The 23,106-nt window shown below is 44.7% G+C and overlaps 1 protein-coding gene across 2 annotated transcripts in view; it reads right to left on the minus strand.

Annotated features, from left to right (window-relative positions):
- The window catches only part of KCNQ3 (potassium voltage-gated channel subfamily Q member 3), a 214,968-nt gene extending 212,799 nt beyond the window's left edge, over positions 1–2,169 (minus strand). Inside the window, exon 1 of one of the 2 annotated variants that reach the window (XM_065050202.1) lies at positions 1,496–2,169. In XM_065050202.1, coding sequence (XP_064906274.1) covers positions 1,496–1,836 — 341 coding nt within the window. In that variant the 5' untranslated portion in view covers positions 1,837–2,169. 2 annotated transcript variants of the gene reach the window in all.
- Positions 2,170–23,106: the final 20,937 nt, after the last annotated feature.

Here is a 23,106-nt window from a genome sequence, read left to right on the forward strand (position 1 = left end):
GCTACAGCCTCACTTGTGCAGTGTGTGTGAGCCAATCAAGGCAAGATGAATGGGGTGCCCCTTCATCCAGACATGGCTCTCCCCAACAAAAAGCAGCATTATGTAATACTGAGCATGACTGAACAGCAAGCTTCAGACCCAAGAGTCTTCCCAGCATAACACGCCCAAATGCTGTCGCTCCCTGCTGCCTAGCGTAAGTTTTCCTGTGGCGAAAGGGTGAAAGAGCGGAAAAAGTGTCACAGCACCCAATGTCCACATTTTCACAAGAATGATGCTGGAAAGCAGGAACTTGTGTCCCGAGACACACTTAATGAAACCACTGAAAAGCGGGGAGCAGCAAGGAGTGAGTGGTATACAGCAGCACTTCAGTACTGAATGCTGTCTTTTACTCCTCGCCCACGGCTAAATCCCTGCAAACATCAACGAGAAATTTGCCTGAAGGTAAAATCACAGCCCTACATACACTAATAAACACAAGGTGTTTGTTTGCAAGTGCAATGGCTAAACCAGTGATCAGGACTGCCCAAGATCCAGCTCCAGGCTCACAGCCCATGCAGCCTGGAGCACTTTGTTTGTCTTTGGCAAATAAACCAATTTCAGAAATCACTGCTTAAATCCTCTGTCACATAGAACTCTGTACATGTTGTAGCATTAAAGGAAAACAGTAGCATCATGATCACTGACAATCCCTTGGCTTTTCGAACACATTCACAACACTGAAGACCACATTTATTTTGATAGGACTCTGACAACTTCACTATATGTCGTAACCAGATTTATTTTTTATTTTATTTACTAAAACTTAAAGGATCAGAATATTTTAGGAATGTGAAAAGCCTTTGGGCCACAGAGCGAGTTTGTTTTGTCTCAGTTCGCTTGTGGCCAGTTTAACTTTCTGGTTAGCAGTGCTGCAATGCTCAGGTTTCACACACTGCAGGGTGATGCTTGCTGGACCCAAACCCGATTGGTTTTCATTTGACACTTTCAGCTGTTGAAAGAGACAGTGCACACTCGGGGTTTACAGCAGCTAATCGAACCGCACACGAACGCTCTAGGCTGAACTGAAGCCGGCAGTGTCCCCTTAAGCACTTCGAGCCTTAAAACTGTTCAGAGCCTGGTCTTCCTGGCATCCCTTCTCCAGGTCTAAGACACACAGACTCGGGCACGCCGCTCCAAGGCAACGCGGGCGTACATACAAGAGAGAGACACAGATTTAAAAGACGCTGCTCAGTTCGCAAAAAAAAAAAAAAAAAAAAATAGATAAAACCACTCAGCATCAAACCATAACAAGATCCTTGCCATCCCCACCGCTGCTGGAGCAAGCCCCCCGGAGCGCATTACGGCGAGAATGATAAAGCAAAACGGCGGCCCCGGGCGCGTCTGCACGGGGCAACCTACGGGGCAGACCCCGCCGCTCCGGGACGCGCCCCCGGGGGAGCCCCGCTCCGCGCTCCCGCTCCGCGCTCCGCGGGGGACAGCGCGCCCGCGTACTCACACGAAGGCGTGATAGAGCAGCGCCCAGCCGCGGGGTCGTTCCAGGGCGTCGTAGATCAAAGTTTGGATGCGGCGGTACTTGGCGTGGTTCCGCTTCACCGGCCGGCTCAGGGGGGTCTTCGCCAGCAGCCCCAGCCCCGGCGGGCTCCGCTTGCCGCCCTCCTCCTTCCCACCGCCCTCCAGCAGCAGCGTCCCGTCGCGGTCGGCGCCGGTGCCCAGGGCCAGCGAGCCCTGCTCGGGGTCGCCAACGCCGCTCGCCGTCCCCCGCCGCCCCGCTGCCGCCGCCGCCGCCCCGCCGGCCGCGCTACCGCCCGCCGCGCCGCGCCGCGCCTTCAGCCCCATGGTCGCCGCCGGGCCCCGGAGGCGAGCTGCAAATCGGCGGCGGCAGCCCCGGGAGCCCCAAGGCCATGATCCGAGCTCCCCGCCCCTCCCCCCAGAAATTATTTCTTCATATGTTCATATATATATACATATATATATATATATATATGTGGCGGGAGGGGGGTAAAAAAAAAAAGGTAGGGTAGGGGGAGGCTGTTACATCCCCGTCAGGTCATCCTCGCCGCGGGCTGCGGGGAGGCAGGAGCGCAGCGGGCACCTGGGCCGGCGCAAGGGAGGGAAATCATCGCGGAGTTTATTTACAAGCCCGATGCCCGAGCCCCTTCCTCCCTCCCCCCCTTCCCCCCCGCGCCTCCTCTTCCTCCTCCTCCCAGCTCCTGCCTCCCCCCAAGCCCTCACGTTAGGGAGTGGCCCATTGTATGCAGCCAGCAAATAGCCGGGCGCCCGCCCTCCCGCTCCCCCAGCCCCGGGTGTCTAGTCATCCACGGTGCGTGGGGCACCGGCGCCGGCCCTCCGCCACGGGGCTGCCCCCTACACGCCCCCCCGAGTTGCCAACCCTCAGCTGCTGCCGCTGGGGCCGCCGGCGCCGAGCGGGGAGATCCCGGCAGCCAGCGGAAGGGGAGACCCCGCTCGACACCCGGGGATCCCCCTGCAGCATCACAGCCCCCCTCCCCCGCTGCGGTTGGAGGGGAGGGAGAGGAGGGGGAGGGCATCCCCGGCCCCCGGCGGGGGGTTGCTTTCGCCGCCGGAGCAGGAAGGAGCGGAGGATGGGGATGAAGGATGCCGGGAGAGGCGGCGGGTGGGCGGCTGGAGGCGCTGCCTGCCGATGCGGTTCGCTCTGAGCCGAGCCGAGCCGGAGCCTCCGCCCGCGGAGGGTGGGGGGTTAGGGGGCAGCACGCCCGGGCATCCCCCAGGCCCCCCGGAGAGCAGCTTTTTGCACGGGTGTCTTGCGGGACAAACTGCTCCTGCCCCAGCCCGGGCTGCGGTCCCCACCTGAGTGGTTCCTAGAAGGAGCAGCGTCGGGGACCAAGCCCAGCTGCAGTCCCGAGGGGACCTGAGAACTCCCCCTCCTCTTCCTCAGCGTGTGTACCAGCACCCCAACCCAATCTCGGACCTAAGTCCTGAAGGAATGTGATTTTGATTGCAACGAAGATGGGAAGATACAGCTTTTGAATGCCTTGCACACTTGATGCCCTGGGATTTCTGCCACAACACACCAGAAACATCCCCCCTCCTCTTAGAGCTGCTCTTGAGTAAAGCCCTGCCTGCAGGGCTGAGCATTTGCATAGCTACACCTTGGGAGGATACAAAGGGTCTAATCTAACCTAACCTTCCTTTCTTGCCAGAGAGTAAAATAAAATGTATTTTTTAAAAAATATATATAATTTTTTTTAAGGCAAAAAACCATAGCCCTACAGATTCCTGGTTGTTTTCATGAGAGGTCCTCCTCCACCTCCAGATGGGGGAATTTTCCTGGTATCTCCTGAAGAGATGCCAAGACAGCTGAGAGTCCTTCCAGACTCATAGGAGAAGCAGATTTGCCACCTACTCCAGCTGCTCCTGTTCCGTTCCCCGAGGGATTTGTGATCTGAGCAGTCCCTCTCCTGTTTCACACACCAGGAAGCACAGCAGATGGAAAGGGTGATCCTGGAGGTGATTTTTGGACCCACCACAGGGCTGCAGAGTTTGGACCAGACTACAGACCCCTATTAGAAATGTCACAGGTCACTCAAAGATGACGCTTCTGTCATTGCACTCTGGGTGGAAAAAGGGCTGTTTCCCCTCCAATATTTGATCCTCTTAAGGTCCAAATTGTGCAGATTCTGTGTCAAAGAAGAAAAAACACCTCTGCCTTCAGCTTTGCAAGCTCCAGCATTAATACATCTCAGTAACCATCTGATTTTGAATCTTTGCAACACCGAGGGATTTCTCCACAAGCAGATGTGAGGTATCTCACCCACACAGCTATCACATCAGCAGCCAGCATCAGGTTAGCCGAGATTTCCATGACACTATCAGTAAGAAGCAGCTGGCCCGAGCACAGCACCGGCAGCGCACGCGTTCTGCTCCCCACTCAGTTAACATCTATCAGCATCATTTGAATGTCATTTATAGCTGTATTCCCAGGGAGGGCTGTGGGAGGCTAGGAAGTTTTGATAACTAGGCCATTTATCTCTCTCCAGCTCCTGTTCTACCTCAGAACAATAGTGATGATACTTCCCAATGCCACAGGGGAGCTATAAGCATTAGCAAGGATGTATGGGGCACTGAGAATAGAGCACTTAACTTTAGGTAGCATCCTATGCCTTAACCTTCATCCTAGCATTACATAGGAAAAGGTGGGAGGAGAAGGGGGAGGGAAAGAAAATTTATAGCTGCCCGGTTCATTGCAGTTTTGAACCACAACAGTAAATGTTCAAACCAAAAGGAGGATGGTAAATAATCTTCACAGGGGTGGGGCAGTAAATTATTTTTACTTGCAAAGGGTTGTAGTAATGTCAAATAGCAACGGGTGATTGATAGACCGGCACATCAGATTGTTTGGCTTTTATAGCCCTTGCACTAGGGACACAAGACTTTTCAACATCAATTACATGTTGGTGTTTTTTCAGTTGCATCCTGCAAAAGGCAGGCTTTTCTGATGTTTTTAAGTCCAAAATCACCCCCATACAAAACACCTTTTAAGACACAACAGGAAAGAGTTTCCATCTCCTCTCTAAATTCAAAATCCCTTCACGCAGTGTCAGGAATTCTCCTCCTCCATGCTCCATCTGGGATAACTGTTCAGCAGATGTAGCCGTACTGGCTGGGATGCAGTGTAACACAAGGAGAGTTAGCTAAAGTCTGCTAAATCAGTGCAGAACCAGCCAGAGGTTAGAAGGGGTTTTGAATCAGCCCCTAACAGGACCTCGGTGCTGGTACCGCTGCTTGGGACCCCAGTCCTACTGCACACCGGCTGGCAAAGCTCCCACTGACGTCAACGGGAGTTTGGCCAGATGGAGCACTCCAGGCTATGATTTGGCTTGATGAGCAATTATGCTCCATTACTATTATTTATGATGTGTTGCTGGCAGCACCCAACGTGCACAGGTTTGATATCCACCTCCTTGGCTGACACTGGAGATGTCTGTAATCAAAAGCAAGTGCCTCTGCCGAGCTGGAGTTTGCAGCCAGGAGGCTGTAACAGCCTCTGCTGGGAGCGTGCAGAGGGTCCAGGGATAAGTATGTCCCAGTAGATTATGCTGGCCCTTGTGAAACACAAAACTCGATCAGTTGGAGAAGTTATAGCCTAAAATCAGAGGAAAACTGGAGGGGATTATATCTGTCGGTGAAGATAATATGGCTTTATCTTGGCTTAGTCACAGATCAGCTGGATTCTTGTGGATGACAAAGCGCAGGGGTGTCTGGTAAACCACACACAAACATATAGAGGGTGTTTTAGTAGAGCCACATGAACATTCAGTTGGAACATCTGGATCATGTTTATGAGAAGGAAAACTGCAAATGGAAAACCAGTTACTCTGCAAAAGACTTTAGAAGCAAAAGGGACAAACAGATGCTCATGATCTTCAGTGACAGAGGAACAGAGATTTGGCACTTGAAAAAATAGTCAGGGGACTATCTAGGAATTCAGAACAGAAAGCAACACTGTCTATAGCGTGAGTGAAATTGTCCTTAAAATGGCATGTCCTACTTTAGTAGGACATGCTTTGAAGAAGGTGCTAAAGAGCAGAACCTCAGGGGTCATTTCTTGAGATCAATGATTTGAAGCCTGAGGACCTCTTGACCTAGAAGACTTCTGTATAACAAGACCCAGCACACAGTGAGTGAAGCTATATATTCACAGAAGTAGAATCTTAGTTTCAGTGTAAGCACGAAAGTGGTGTTGAATTTTGTTGCCCTTCTCTTTTTATCCTTCTCCTGGATCCTCTGTCTTATCAAGTAAAATTTTTGCAGTGCTTCAAGGCTTCTCATTTCTCGTTTAGGGTGACGAGATCTAATAGCATTTTTAGCTGGTCTCTAACACCAGCCTCTACTCAACCTTTGGTAGAAGCTCCAGCAAGCACCCTTATGCTCTCTCCTCTGAAGTTCCAAATGCTTTGAGGAAGAACCAGTGTGCCTGTGCACAGTCTGGAAGCACCTACTGACGAATGCCAAAGAGGCAGTGTAAGTACAAAGGGCAACACTGATACCCCAAGCAATTCAGGCAGCAGTAGCTTCTAGCAGTAAAAGAGACCTGAATCCCCATGAGGGTTGATTTAAGGAATTGTTATCCCAGACACAGCTCTGTGCTGCCACAGCCAATTTGTTCAAACATCCAGCCTATCTCGTGGGCGCTCATTTCAGTGTTCAGCAGCATAGATATACTCAAGCAGTTCCTCTCTCCTCTGTGCATCCATGTTCTCCTTCTTCCTTATAGTTGCACATCAAGCTGGTTTTTTTTAGGGCTTGTTTCTTAGGGCTTAGCACTGAGGGAATCTAAGCTGCAGTCATTGCTTCTGCCCGCTAAACTAACACAAAATGAAGCCTAACAGTCAATCAGTGTAACAGCCTAGTCAGGCATGAAACACTCTTTGTCTTTATTTTTAAATGCTATGGCCTAGTTTAACTTGAAGTTATGGCCTGTGATCTGCAGATGGTCAAAGTGATCAAAATGTCACCTCCTGGCTTCCAGATCTTTGCATAAGCTACATGAAACCAAGCCAGGTAGCAGGACATGCAAGAGTCTTGGTCAGGAGACTGAAATCAGTGTCTACTCTTTAAATCTGCTGAGGGAAGATGGATGAAGATGTCCATGAAACCTCAAAGCCTGAGAGACAACATTACCAAGACAGGTCCCTTGGTCTGAGAGCTGACAGGCCAAATGTTCCCCGGACTGCAACTGCAGCAGCTTTGACCCGGCAGACAATATCACTGCCTGCCAGCGGTGGGAATGAGTCCTCTGAAATCACCCATGCCAACCCTGCTCTCCCTAAGCATTGAGTCCCCCGGCACTCAACGATCATTTAAGCACAAGAGGTGGCTGCTCATGCCACCCATAGGAATGGGAAATCAACTCCAGCTGCCAGTGGCCTCGTTGCCTTCCAGCTTCATGGAAAACATAAAGAGGGAAATAAATCTCCACCACTACAAATTACTGCTTGGACAAAAGAAAATCAATACACTGTAACTTCACACCGTCTCAATGCCATTAAAAGATCGTTGCAAACCAATCAAAAGAGCATCTGTAATTCTCTCCTGCTCACCTTACTGAATCCATGGCACAGTTCAGAAAGCACGTGTGCATCCATAATCTTGTCCCATCATTCTGCACAGTCCTTGTCTTTGAGACACAATGAGGAATTTCAGCCAGCAAGGTTCGTACATTGTATCAACATCTCCAAACCTTGGACTTTTAGCTCTGGCAAGCTCTGACCTTTCTAGTCCTTGACTTTCTTGAAAAATATACTTGCCCTAAACCTTTTTATTCCTCAACCTGCTGAACAGAGCAAACCATTTCAGGCTTTTGGTTCTGCATTACCATGATTCATTTCCAGGCATGTCCCTTTAGCATACAAGGCATGGCAGCACTGTAATATTAAAAGTCAAAGGGCTGCCTGACAATATAATGTGGTTCTTCAGGGAAGGAAAGCAAGCAAATAAAGAAGGGTCATCATTAGTCTTTCACTTTCCTTCATCTAATGTAATGTTTTACAACTTTTACTAAGCCGCTTGGAAATTCTCACTTTCCCTCCTGACTGTAAGTGAATGAAAGTAAGGTGAGAGTCTCACTTCCAGGTGTTGGGACACCACAGGATCAGCCCAAAATCCTGATGTTTGAACTCTCATCACTACATCTGGAAACTCTGAGGAATATATAAAGTAATCATTACTTATCAAAATGATTTTTTCCATTTATTTTCAGATAGTTTTTAAGCTTCCAGATTGTGCCTAATGTAATATAGTCTCTCCCTGTTAGAGTGAGTGTATCAATTGGATATTTTTGCTTAGCATCAGAATAACAAATTGAAATGTCAGTAGTGGATATCTGATCATGCTGCAGATTCAACAACAAACGAGGTCACTCTAGAGATACAAGGAGGTGCAGCCTGCAATTGCTTTTACAAAGGCCTTCTACCAAATTTGCTCTTTGCCTTCAGACTTGAAGAAGTCATGTTAGCAATGATGTGTCTAGCAGGCAACATACCCACTTGTTTCCTTTATGCTGTCTACTTTTAAACAAGGAAGCAGGCTGGCTTAGTAAACTATATATCTTTGGGGTATTTTCTGGAAATCTTTATCCAATGCTTCTAATTTTATGCAGACTAGAAATAGGCACATGGCATGATTTGAAATAGAAAAGAGAGAGGAAGGGCGGTTACATATGGGAGAAAAATTTGAATATTAATTTATAATTGCTATAAACTGTTTCACTGCAAATTCTTCAGTCAAGTGGAATAAGACAATTCCTTCTAGTGGAATAAGACAAAAGAGGCCTTTGCTTTGAGTGTCTTTGGTGCCTGAATTGTGTTTCTCCATGACATGGGCTCCATCATTGTTGGCAAAACATGAGGATGACTGAATACTGTACAAATTCACCACCAGCTCTGAGCAGGCCCGTAAGTGGTTGTAGAAAGCATAACACAAATTGAAATAGTGATGTTGGCTGTCAAGCATCATGGTCCAGTCTGCTTTACAACACTCAATAGTTCTTTTCGAGTAGATTTCTGATAACTTCAGTTGGAGTTCTCCCTGCTGGATAGGAAGATATTCACAGGATCACAGGCTCACAGATCCACAGAGTCACAGACTGATTGAGGTTGGAGAGAACCTCTAGAGGTCACCTGCTGCAACCCTCCTGCTCCAGCAGGACCACCCAGAACCAGTTGCCCAGGACCATGTCCAGATGGATGTTGAATATCTCCAAGGCTGGAGACTCCACAATTAAATATTACCTCATTTCTCACTTCTGAACACCCAGCCTGTCGTGGTTGAGATGGACAAACAACATAGACCAAGTTCTTCCAGGATGAAAGTAGTAGATGCCATTTATTGCCACAAGTGCATTTTTATACAGTTTTACCAATTCATGTGTCTCTTCACTATTGGTTACAAGTTACAGCAGTAACATCTCATTGGCTAATTTTGATATCATCAATGTTACTCTTTTACTCCCTTCTCTCACACAGGTACATCCTTAACATCTCCGGATACTCCTTTACTCACATCTTTCTCACGGGTAGGCCTTAATATCTTCAAGGCTAATTTCTGTTCCCATGCCCTCCATCAGGGAATCCATGGACCCACCGTAGTCCCCCACACCAGCCACACAAAGGACCGATCAAAGTACCTGATACATATTTTAATTTTAAGGAATTTAACCCAGAACTCCACTATGATTCACAGCTGTCAGCTATATCTGGAACCCAGGTCTGTTTTGCAAAGCTATCCCATCCCTGTTTCACATGCAGCCCTTGAGAGAAGATCCTTTGAAAGAGCCTGTAGGCTGGCAATGATCCTGTGGGCAAGATTTTTGTTCATTGTCTTTGGTGGCAGCAAGAATTCACTCCCGTCTTTCAGTGATGCCACTTATCACCTTCCCCAAGCACAGAAAGAAATTGCCCTGTGACCTACAAAAGCCTTCAAGTCCACACCACACACATACTCCAGTTTTCAGATGGCTTCTCTCAGGGCAGACATTCTTCTGCACAGACATGCACATCTTTCCAGCCCATTCTGTCTCTTGATGCTGAAGACAACAGTGAGCTGCACGATGTCAGGAGCTCACAGATTTTTTTTCTACTTGGTTTGCAGCTGAAACAGCCTACCCTAATACACACATCTGCTTTGACTGATGCTCCCCAATCTATGGTTTCTGTTGGTCTCAAATATTGCCTTTCTATTTCATGATTAGCACTTTCTGTGTGCTAGTTTTCAGTACCAAAAATGGATTACCATTGATTGTAGAAAGTTGCACTTTATTGCACAAAGATGAATGTTGATCAACCAGCACAGTACCAACATCAACTCCAGGTAAGTAGCTATAGCACGACTATACTCATTTTGCAGGTCCCAGCTATAGCATAATGCTTGTAGCTTAGCAAACAAGCGATGCACTAGAAATCTGCCAAATTGCATATTTGTTTCCTGGACAGTAAATGTCCACAACTCCCACCTTGAATGATGTGGGATCCTTCACCATCAAGCATCCTTTTTCTACTGCCAATAACATTGTTTTTCTTCAAAGGAGCTAATTAGGATGTAGTAATAACAAGGTTGCAAGGCTCTGCTTTGGAGCAAACCTCTGCCTACCCAGGAAGCTGCAGTTGTTGGAACATTGTAAATGTGGGTCTGGGCAAGTCCAGGATACCCATCCAGTGACAATATGAATGTGCTCCTTAAATCATATTATTGCTTAGCTTGATTTCACAATGGAAAATCCAAAGTAACTGTGATCAGAGGAAGCATGTCTAGAAGACACTGTAGGAAAGAATAAGATTTGCATTCATCTGTTCAGGACAAGAGCTAATTCGGCAACTAATACATAGGTGTAGCACTTGAAAGACCTTGCTTTCTTTTCCTACTATTACGTATTCCCCATGTGGCTGGGATCAATATTACTCTGTGTCCCATTCAGGGAGCAGATGTTCTCTCGGTTCCTTAGGACTTGGTCCTGTGTTTCATTTTCTTCCAAGGCCAGTGCACAGAGTTCACTGGAACATTAGGGCTTTAGTGCTTTGAGACTACAAAGCCTGGCACTACCCAGGACCTGGCATGATGAATAGGATCCCTCAGCATTGCAGGAACAGAAATGCTACATTATTAATAAGCAGGTGAACAGAGAAGCAGATAGCAATGCAGTTCTTATGAGGTACCAACCATGAAAGCACATCTGTTAGTCTCATCTCCACCAGATGGTTCCTTTCAGCCCCCAAAGTTACTGTCATTTATTTCATCGGTAATTTAGTTCAGGGCTTGCTGAGTAGTGGACACATCCCAGATATGGGAATAGTGCTCTGACACTTGAAAACTTTCCTAGGACTATAAATCCATGGAAATTCTTCAGCAATAGAGACTCTCTCAGACTTTTATTTTGAATGGTATGAACAGATTAAAAAAAGAGAAAGCAATTATTTTATCAATACATGATAAGTTAAGCTCTTTTTATTATTATTATTATTCTTTATTGGAAATAAGTTTTGGTACAGAAAGTAAATCACTTTTTGTCCACTAAAAATTGTTTGAAAGCTGATTCTTTTTCAATTTAACAAAATAAAAACAACAAAATGAAATGTTTGGTAAGAAGTCATTAAAGGCTAAGCAAACAATTATTCAAAGCTTCATTATATGAGCAGTCCTCATGCTTGGAGGTTCAGGGAGGTTTACACCAGGGCATCGCTTCCTCCTTAAGGTGGACACTGAGGACACGCTGGCCAGGGCAGCATCACCGAGCAGCAGGGACTGAACAGGCCATTCCCAGTCAGTCAAATGTCTGTTTTCTGACTTGTGGAGCCTGTAAGCTGGGAAGACTTGATGCATTTCATAGCCTCCTGGGCTCCCAAGCTAAACATCAGTTTTATTATCTGTTTTTTTAATGAAAAACAAAATATTTCTTCCTTGCTTGTTTGTCTGTTCATTAAGCTGTCCCACCTCATTTTCACAGCAGCAGATGTTTGGACATTGACTGCAGCTGGAGATTGTTTTGTAAGAGACTGAAGCCAAATTGAAGAGCACTCAAACTTAATTCCAGCTTGATTCTCTGTGTTAGGCAGATCGTTTCTAATACCCAGATTCACGATGAATCCTGATGCTGCATTTTTTGGTAGACGTTTCTAGTAAACTATAAGAACAAAAGAACTGTGAGATTAATGGATTCAGCCTCTTGAGTTCATGATGGAGCTTCAAGCTGAGTTGAGGGGAAACTTTTTTTGGTCGAACTCAGAAAATGTTAGCAGGGAAATGATGACAAGGATAAAATGAAGTGGAGGACTTTTACCTCTTTTGTAGAAGATTAGACAGAGTCAGAAATTTTCATATTAAGATTAATTTGAAGAGTGTGTTTTACCATTCCAAAGTTCTCTTTCAGGGGTTCAAACCAATAGTAATTAAATTAGAAATTTGGCCAAAGCCAAAACGTAGTATTTTGACCAGACAGAAACAAATTGCTCCCACTGTCCTTTCCAAGCCTTGAGATTGTTTGCAGTACTGTTGAAGTCGCATTATGTTCTTTGATGAAGTTGAATTTGCATGACTTTTTTTACTGCATTGCTCTGCATTCAGCAACTTGACAGCATCCAAAACCCACCTTTTATTCCTTTCCAATGGGGCACCTCTTTCTCCCCAAGTTTGTAATGTAATCCATTGGTGTAGTTGTGCCATCTTAACAATCTCAGATACCCAAAACCTCACCCACCAAAGACTGATGATGACCAAGAGTCATTGCTTGAGCAGCTGGAGTTCAGGGTGCTATGGTGCAGAAACGAGCTAAATTCTGCCTTCAGAGAAATGACTTCTGACTCTGCTGTAGCTGTAGCTTTTGGTTATCTAAGCTGGTCCTTGCTCTATTAAGTTAAAAAGATGATGCTTAAAAGGTTTGGTCCATTTGGGGGAATATGATTTCAGGTTGCTTTGGAAAGGACCACTTTCTCTTAATGCCACAATGTGAGTTCTTGGAAATTACAGTCCCTTGCAAGGACCAGAGACCATCCCAAGACTTCACTATTGCTTGCAGAGGAGAATACTACAGCCTCCAGTTCAGCAGGCTCATGCAGCCTATGTTTGAATCTCACCAATTCATGAGATTTAAATGTGTTAAATTATCTTCCTGGAGGTTTTCTTGTTCCTTTGAGTCCTGGTGGCACTTGTGAATGTAGCAGAGTTCATCACAGAGGCCAGTTAGTCAACAAAGGCAGGTTTACTACAGGAAAAAGAGCTAAGTGGAAGAGTTGCAGATGAGGATCCATTTTGCCAGATCACTGTCTACTTTCAGGCCAAATTACAGCTGATCTGCTCATACCTTAGCCCAGTCATTCTGCCCTTAAAAGAATGATGTATCATGGAGACTCTAAATATATCTAGCCTTGGAGAAAGAACTCACAGAAATTCATTATGGAGGTAAGTGACAGAGCAGTTTAAAGGTATTCTCAGTACAGCTCCTTGACCTGTAGCTGATCTTTCTGCTTGAAAAGAGGCTTAATTCTTTCGGACTGTCAAGACCTCATTCTTTGGAGGTATCAGTGTTTGCTAAAAGGGAAAGTGCCAGCACCACTAGATATTTTTGTCCTCACCAGGAAGCTACAAGAGCATGAATTTAAATGCACTAGTGAGACGTTACGTATTTGCGCACGTTGGAGAGAAGCCCATGTTCCTCCTCACTGCCTCAGCTGCTGCTTGGCATTTCCGTTTGTGACACAGCTGTGCTGGACTAGAAGTGTGACTTGGTGCTGCTGGAGACTGAAAGGTGGAAGGGAAGGAGATTTGGGAGGCTGAGTCTGGAATTCCCAGGTCTCACCCAGCAGCTCACAGCATGGTGAGGAGCAAACTGCTTGGCCCACAATTTCCAACATTTGTCCTTAAATCACAGCAGAAGCTGTATTAACCACCAGAAGCTCTGCACAAAGAGAACTGATTGAAATCTAAGGGTGAGGATGACTTAGCCAAACCAAAAGGCCTCATTCAGGTCTTTTGAATACCTCTGTATTTCCCCAACAGATTCCCAGCAAGCTTAGAAATAATAAAATACTGTAATGAAGCAGAGATTTTCAGTAGGGTTTTCAGCATCTAGACTGGTATTTGTCATGTTTGAAAGCCCCAAAGCTTACTGATCCATGCCTTAATTTCCCTACCTTCAAACGGGAATGATGTGGCAATAATTAGTATCTGGAAAGCACTTCAGATGCTTATGGAGTGCATTCCCTAGAGCCAGCTACCTACAATCAATGAGATATAATGGCCTCATATTATCACAATAATTAAATACTTCCAGCTCTTCACTTAACCAATGTTTACAATGCACCAGTAAGACAGAGGAAATCTTAACTTTATCTGGTTGACAGAAAACATATGTAAATAAAAAATAAGTACAATATTCAGGACATCTCTATAACATATAAAAAACCCTCATGTGCCTCTGAACAATTAAATTCAAAAAACTGTTAGGGAGCTTAGACTACTTAATTTTAGGACTGTAGGAGTCACCCTGAAGCTCAAAAAACTACATCCACGCACTGCAGGTCTTATGCTTGGATCCCAGTAATCAAAATGATAGAGAATATGATTGGAGCAGCTGTCTGTGGCTCTCTTCAAGACATTAATTATATTTCTAGATAGACATATTCAATAAAATGTTGCTGGGACAGAAGGAGAAATACTTGTTCTCTGAAGTACCTTTCTTAATAGCCAAAGACTTTTGCAACTTATTGTTGTAGAATCATAGAATCATAAAATAGTTTGGGTTGGAAGGGACCTTCAAATTCATCTAGTCCAATCCCCCTGCCATAAGCAGGGAAATCTTCACCCAGATCAGGTTGCTCAGAGCCCCATCCAGCCTGGCCTGGGATGTCTCCAGGGATGGGGCATCCACCACCTCACTGGACAACCTCTATTGGCATTGCACTTTTGTTAATAAGCAGATATTTGATCTGCAAAATAATTTGGAGATTATTTTTGCCTTTATCACACTTATACTGTATCAAATATAAAAGTCTGTAGTGACTGGATCAAGAATAGGCAATAGAGGCATTTTGTAAATAAAGTTATCTAAGATTTAGTTAAAAAACAACAAAAAAGTTCTAGCATTTTTTGTCTTACTGGCTACATTCAGTTCTGCCTCCCCTTTCCTTCCTCCTTCAACCTGGAAAAGAAAGGATAAACCTGGAGCAGTCAGGCTTATAGTGTAGCTATATATCCATGTATTCCTTTTACTGCAAACACACAGGCTAGAACCACAGTCACAAATGCTGTCTCACCAAAACTTGAACTTTTGTTGTCCTACCCTTGTGCCTTGTGTACTTGAAAGAAAACAGAGGCTAAAAAGATGGATCTGAATAAGACAAGACGTTCCGCACATAGCATAGTGCAAAGTGCATCTCCGATGTGATTACCAGGAACCAAGTGGGACTGTGTTATTTCAAACTGATTCTGAGTCATATAATGTATCCCCCAGAGAATTTACTGCAACATAAGTAACAGCAGACGGACCATCCTGTGTTTGGAAAACATACTCCATTTGATGCATCTTCAAGGTAATACTGAATAATAGAAGATATTGTATTCATCTTAATTTTTTATGATGCAGCACCACACTACAGGTCAAATTGAAACATTCATTCTTAAAAAAATATGTAAAACTCTAGACTTTTCTGGCAGTTTGTGGGTGAAAAATCAAAAGAACTTCTGCTGTCCATTTGTTTCTATTTCCTCTCGTTAGTCTCATATATAAAATTGTTCATAAGCACTCATAGAGAAATCACAATTCAAACTCACGTAAATAGAAAAACCTCTCCATGAGGTTTTTCCACCGTAATTCCACCATTCCTAATGGACTTTTCCACCAGATGCTTGACAAAAGTTTCACTGAAACCTGCAGTAAATTCAGTGCAGTACCAAGAGGAGCAAATTTTAGCAGTGTGTGATAGAGACCCTCGCACTTCTGTGAGATTACCCTTAACCCAACCTTATGCCCCTGCATGCCATCAAATCCAAAACTCTCATTAAATCCCTATTTTTGATTCCAGTGGTTATATCAGTTTGTATCAGTGTCATTAATAAGCTTGAGCCAAACTCTGGTTTGTGTGAGTATCCACAGTAGCAGAGAACTCCTTGTTGGCTTAAAAGAACACTAAAAGAAAGGGGAAAGATATAAAGACCTTACCTTTAACAATATCTACTATGTCTGTGCACTATGTGTGATTCAAGAAGCATTGGCATTTTGTTTTGTTTTGGTATTGTAGCTAGAAGAATTGTGCTTCATTATCCTACTGTAGCTCCTACTGTGACATGGTCCTGGTTATCTTTCTAAAAGAAATATTTCATAATTTCATACACAGCAGCCAATCCTGTCAATTGATTACAAAAGCGTTGGAAGCTTCACTATTTGTCATTTCAAGGCAGTAGTTAAAGAAAAAAATACCCATAACCATTTATTCCTGTGGGGATATTATATTATTGGGAATGATACAGGGAAATATTTAAGGCAAGGCAGTCCATTTATGTAGAACTGAATACTTGGAATACTGGGGAGAAAGATATCTTTTGGTGGCTTGGTTTTTCCCCTTTTCCTCTGCAGGATAGCTCTCACTAGAAGGCAGGAAAAAAAGCAGTTCCATTAATTAGCTAATATAAATATGATGGAGAAGAGCTACATGGGTCATTTTTTCCCTAAAAAAAGACCCTGAAGACATTGTTCTATATACTGTATAGAAACAGGCAGTTTTTGTTCTAAGAAGTCTCCAAGGATGTCTCTATGAACCGTATCCAAAGAGCTCCATCTCTTGGTGCTTCTCCTCACCTCGTCTGCCAATATTCTGCCCTTCCTTTAACAACCAGAGCCTCTCCTTGTACAAAACATATGTTCGTAGCTAATAAGATGATGTTGCCAGTGATACATATAATCTTATGTTCCTGTGTGCATATGTTAACTACAGTATTCATTTGGAGTATTCTCAGATTCAGAAGGGAAAAAGGTCTTTCCTATATTTATGCTAATTAGCATAACATACTCTACCCAGAATTCATCACATTCTGCTAAGCTCTGCCAGAGAAAATGTATTAATAGCTGAACTGTTGCAGCCCTTTATTAATATCGGCATTGCAAGCTCTGTACCAATTTAAGGCTTACCAAGAAGACAGGGTTTTTGTCCTTATTCCTTAAATCTTTATAACTAAGTAATCAGAGATAATGACAAAATGCTCCAGGGGAAACAGCTTGGGTGCAAAGGCAAGTAGTGTTTAACTCCACACTGGATTGTTCTGTCTTGTAGCTGTTGGATCAGTGACATGACTCTAGGTCTTGCCTTTAAAAATGATCTAATTATGGTTACCCCTGGTGGGACCCATCTGTGTGCTGTGTCCAGTGGTGGGCTTCCCAGTACACAAGAGACATGGGCATACTGGACCAAGTCTGTTGAAGGGCTGCAAAAGTGATGAGGAGATTGGAACATCTGTCATACAAAGAGAGGCTGAGAGAGCTCAGACTATTCAGCAGGAAACAGAAAAGGATCAGAGGGATCTCATCCATGTGTATAAATACCTGTTCAGGGGAGTAAAGATGATGGAACCAGAGCCTTAGTGGTGTTCAGTGACAGCAAGGGAGGCAACAGGCAGTACAGGAAATTGTATTTAAAGTAAGAAAAAAAACTTTGCACTGTAAGAGTGGTTGAACATGGATTTTTTCCCAGAGACATTGTGTACTCTCCATCTTGAGGGTCTCTTCCAACTGAAGTGATTCTATGATTCTGTGATCCTTGGAGATACTCAAAACCCGACAGAACATTGCCCTGGGCAATCCGCTGTAGTTGACCCTGTTTTGAGCAGGGAATTGGACTAGATGATTTTCAGATGTGCCTTCCAACCTCAGCTACTATGTGATTTTGTGAAATACAGATATCGCAACCTGCCAAGAGACTGGATGCAAAAAGGCATTCACATATTCCCTGACTGAAAGTCAGTCACTGTACAATTACATTCTGAAGGTGAAAGGAGGTTTTTCTTGGTTGCTTCAATAAAACATTCTCTTAAGTCACACTTCAAGGTCACTGCCTCCATCCCAGTTAAGACCTGAGGACTTGTACTACAGATCTGACATGCTCAAATCTTCAGCACACACAATGTTACTTAATTCTTAAGCACATGACTATTCACAAGTTTTACTGGGATGGTGAGCAAGACAAGAGAGAAGACTGGTCATTAGAGGACCTAGAAATTAAAGCCAGACTTCATGTTTAAGATCTCTGTCTACGAGACTGGACCAATATATTTGACACTGGGATATGTTCTTGAGATAAGTCCATTGCCAGCTGGCTGAAATGAAAGCCCTGTAACTCAGGCACCTTCAGGTACCATTGTTCAGATTTTGGCAAGATTTGTCCTCTTGCAAAACAGCAGTCCCATTGGATGTTCAGAGATTATGGTTTTAATTAGTGTCACGGAGGCACCCCGTAGGTTAATTTAAGGGACAACAAGGTCCAAAACCAACTTTCATTAAACCAGTGAGAAACAGGGTTTTAGCACTCCAAAAGTGACTTAAATAAAGGTTCGGATATCAGTTGAGGAAAATTATTAAGAGGCAGCAACTAATACAACAGGCGGTCCACAGTGTGCATGCACATGGCTTCACTCAAAACAATGCTGGAGCCGTCCCTGAGTCCCGGAGAAGTACACACTTGCCTAAACACGGTGCGGGATTATTTTTAAAGAGATACACGCACTCATAGTGAGTACGGGAAGTGTACAGTCTCGATTCCATTAGGGTAAATTTATAATACACCTGCAATCCTGCGAGTGTTAATTTACTTACACATGCAAGTGTGCACGGAATCCTACACATGCTTATGTGGAAGCACGGGAAGAAAATACACTCGCGATTGTGCGAGGGGCTCTCGGTGGCCACTCGCGATTGTGCGAGGAAATAATTTATACACGTGCTCATATTGGGCACGGAAAGTTATGTGTGCAAGTGTGCACGGAAGGAAAATACACTCGCAATTGTGCGAGGAAATAATTTAAAGTACGCATGCAAATGTGCACGGAAAGTTACACGTGCATATGTGCACAGGAGGAAAATACACCCGCGATTCTGCGAGGATTAATTTTACATGCGCTCGTATGGAGTTCGGAAAGTTATACGTGCATATGTGCACGAAAAGTATAAATATACTCGCAATCCTGCGAGAAGTTTTACTCACAGCCGTGGCGGCAAGGCAGGCGGAGTCTCCACCCCGGGGAGAGGGGCTCTCGACGGCAGCATCTTGCTCGTGCTCCAAGAGACCCGCTACAGTGGGCGGAGTCTCGACGAGAGTCCCGTTTTTATCTGATTAGATCTGACTGTAGGCACTCTAGAAGCTTCTCTGCACCCCCACACTGGCTATGGGTGCCCCTGAAGCCTTACACTGGCCGCAGGCGCCCAGCGGCTCAGCACTCCCTTCTCCTAATGGCCCTGGAGCCAGGGTGCTCAGGGCCAAACAAAAGAAGCTGTTAGCCTCAAGTAGCAGAGAAAGAGGGAGATGTGCCATACTGAAGGAGGGAGGGGGGTTTGCATTCTGCCACAATTAGCCAACGATAAATTGCTGGGGTAAACCAGATACTGTTAATTGGCTGTTGTAACTCAGTAACTCTTTATACATCAGCACAGAAGATACACAGATCAAACTGAAATGGCTGTTATGCACACAGACACTGCCATGATTCTGTTCTTCCATCCATCAAAAGTTCTTGAGGGACAATTTCCTCTGTCATCAAGGATCCTCCTCTTGTATGAATCTCCACATTTTTCTGCATCCGTATGGTACACTTTAGGAAGAACAGTACCGTCTAGAATTTAATTTTCTTCTGCTTCAGTCTAATGATTTCCTGATCTGCCCCAGCAGGAATTCAAACTTCCTAACAGCTTATATATATAGCAGCAAGAAACCAATAAATACAATTTGATTACTGCAGCAGTGCTCAGCTGTACCTCTTGATACAGCAAGGAAGAGGAGGTGCTGCCTAGGATCATTTTGAGATGGTAGAGGGATTAGGAATAGAGAACCAGGGTGCTGAGAGTCCTGCAGCTAAGCAAAAGCAAAGGTGTCAGCAGACTAATGGTCTTGAACATCTCAGTGCAGCTGAAAATGGCTTTGTGCATGGCTATGTAGAACCACAACTAGAGTCTGGGAGACACATGCTGGGGGTTGTCGAGAGTCCCAAATCATTTGAGAGTAACTTGAAAAGGTGCAGCTTGTTTCCTTGCAAGCCATGAAATATGTTGCAGGTACCTGAGGTCCTGGCAGCATTCTATGAGCTGGCAGGGAACAGACTTGGAGCACCCCAAAAGCCCATCTAGCACAAGCTGAGAATGAGGCTGAGTTCATTATGAGAGGTATGGTCATTAAGACTCTTGGTTCAAATGATGTAGCATTTGACCCTTGGACAGAAAACCTTGGTCAATGTTTAGTGAAAAATATACAAGTCAGGCTATCTGTTGCAACACAAAAAAGGCCAAATCAGAATTACATACTGCAATTAATTAAGAGGGAAACAGAACAGTTGCTGCATTGTGAGATCCAGCCACTAAGTATGAGGAGGAAGACAGAAAAGCACTGCTTCGGTGCCCATTAGCTCAGACCTGTGAGTCACTGGGTCAAATCCACCCCTAGTTTAACACAACTGTGGTCAGTAGAATCAACAGCAGAAAGAAATTTAGTCTTTTCCTCCTCCAGAAGGAAGTGGTGATCTTTGAGGTCAAATACCTACCTTACATCAGAGAGAAACTGCAGAACACAGAGGCTGAGAGCTGTGTTATTAAAGCAGGTGTGTTAATTAAAGTTCTCCAGTTTACTAGGATTGTGCCTGGGTCCTAACAGTTATATCTGAGCTCTCCTTAAGGGTCAAGCATCCTTTCTTGTTTCTGTCAGACAAGTAATTTTTCAGCTGGGTTTGTGGAGCGAAGATGACACTCAGTGGCTGGTTAGGTTATCACAGGTGTGCATTTCCAGCAGTTTTCCAAAGGGAACAACCACTCTTAGATGTTGGCAGAAGCTGTTCACAGGACCCAGCAGTACCATTTAGGGTACAATACCAGCTTCAGATTTCCAGCGAAGGACAGAACTCCTCTGCTCCAGCCACTTGCATACTAAGCAGTGATTTATTTTCATGTATATTTTTGACTAATGCATTTCTTAGAAAAATTTCTCATGTTTTTTAGAAGGTGGAAGGAAAACAGTTTGAGAAATGTTTCCATGGAATTTTTCTTCTTTGTATTCTTTGTAGAAAATAGAATTACCTGCTTTTTTAAAAATTATTATTTGCAGCCACAACTTTCCCTCTGTTGTTAGGAAGAGTCTCCACCGCATAAACCCAAAGCCCTTTGTGAGCACTGTAGACAATCACTTTCCCAAAATCAGCTGGGACAGGATCACAGTGATGAAGAAAGGCAAAAGTAATGCTCATGGGCCAAAAGAAAGGATTCAAGCAAGCATTTACCTAGTAGGGAGCAGAATTGGGGGTTCAGGGGGTTTAGTCTGTCCCCCTGTGCCTTCCCACTATCATGGCTGATGCAGCACGTTAGTGTGGGCATAGAAACCATCTAACTTGGCCACTTTGTGACCAAAAGACCTCGACAAAGTGCCACCAGCTGTATGATATGTACTACATACATTGTATATATGCTGGTTAACTCTGCATACTTGTCTCTCTCAGCATCTTCTGGTTGCAGCTGGTCCCCTTCCCAGACAGGGAGTTATGCACAGGCTCTTGCATTAATTAAAGTTGTCACACAGCTTCCCCTGCCTTCCCGTAAACCCCCCAGAGGAATGGTGCCAGCAGCCTGGAGGTTCGACCACAGGTGTGATTATCTTTACTGATGAGTTACCCAGAAAAAATGAGCTATGCTCTCAGTCTCATTTCTCAAAAAAGAGGTGTTTGTGTCCCAGAATGAATGTGTGCATGAACTTCTTTCATTAGCAACATAAACAGAAGGAAAGCAGAAATTATATTCTTTCTGCTCTCTGCAGGTCCCTCGTTTTGGGAAATCAGGTATATTATTAATAGCAGAAGAGCGGAGAGAAGCTGCATCACTGCTGCCCATGGTCTTTCTGGGTTAGAAGAGTTGGCAAAATCTGCCGTCATTAAGTTGATGTATCAATAGGGGGGTAAAAGTGGATGAACAGAAAGAGTACAATTTCTAAATGGAATTATGTTGATTTGGATAGTGATTGACACTGAGAAGTGATCAGCAAAGTCCTTTTTAGTGACAGCCCTCAGGCTGATAAAGACAGCAAGAGAGTCTCCTACTGATGTCAAGCCGAAATTTGCCCCAAGATCAAGGACAGAATAAGGCATTCCTGAGGTGAGAAAACTCTGAAAATATCTTTGTGATTTCCAACATATTCCACTTGCTATAATGTTTAATATCCTTTGCAGTACATCTTCCCACCTTTTCCTCTTTTCCAAATTGGCTTGGATTCCCTTGCCTCTTTCTTTTCTTGCCCCACTTTGTGGAACCTCCCCAGCTGCCCCACCTGTCAATGCCATCAGTAGCAGAGTTTTTATTAGTATTATCTTCTACATTCAACATTAGGCTTTACAATTATTAGTCAGCTCCAGGACTCAAACAGGCAACACATGTCTGTGATTACACTTATACTCCTTCAATGTTCTTTAGCACAGGGACCACACTTTGCCCTGTGAATAACAGGTCATATCAGAACTACCCTAATGGAGAAAAATATTGCAGCTACGATCAACAAAGTTACTAATGAGTGGCAGGTACAGACATTATTCAGGGATGTGCTTGGGCTGCCTGCAGAAGAAACAGATAATGCTGCAGTAGTATCGGTATTTGGTTAGTTTTGTTGGCAGACGTGTTGATGATTTGGAATACATATATATGACTATATACCTATATAAGCTTATATATACATGGTTGTTCATTGTGGCAGAATGCAACCCCCCCTCTCTCCCCCTCCCTCCTTCAGTATGGAAGGAGTGGGCACATCTCCCTCTTTCTCTACTACTTGAGGCTAACAGCTTCTTTTGTTTGGCCCCAGAGCACCCTGGCCAGGGCCATTAGGAGAAGGGAGTGCCAAGGCACACTGAGCCACGCCCAGCATGGAGGATCTTTGGAGGCTTCAGGGGCACCCACAGACAGTGTGGGGGTGCAGAGAAGCTTCTAGAATGCCTACAGTCAGATCTGATCAGCCAGTATAAAAACGGGACTCTCGTCGAGACTCCGCCCATTGTCGCGGGTCTCTCGGAGCACAAGCAAGATGCTGCCGCCTAGAGCCCCCCTCCCCGGGATGGGGACCCCGCTTGCCTCGCCACCACGGGTGTAAGTAAAACTTCTCGCAGGATTGCGAGTATATTTATACTGTTCGTGCACATATGCACGTTTAACTTTCCGTGCTCCATATGAACGAGTGTAAAATTAATCCTCGCACAATCGCGAGTGTATTTTCCTCCCGTGCACATATGCACGTGTAACTTTCCGTGCACATTTGCACGCGTACTTTAAATTATTTCCTCGCACAATCGCGAGTGTGTTTTCCTTCCGTGCACACTTGCACGAGTAACTTTCTGTGCCCAATACGAGCACGTGTA

This window comes from Columba livia, chromosome 2 (genome assembly GCF_036013475.1).
Source record: "Columba livia isolate bColLiv1 breed racing homer chromosome 2, bColLiv1.pat.W.v2, whole genome shotgun sequence".
In the NCBI taxonomy this organism is placed as follows: Eukaryota; Metazoa; Chordata; class Aves; order Columbiformes; family Columbidae; genus Columba; species Columba livia.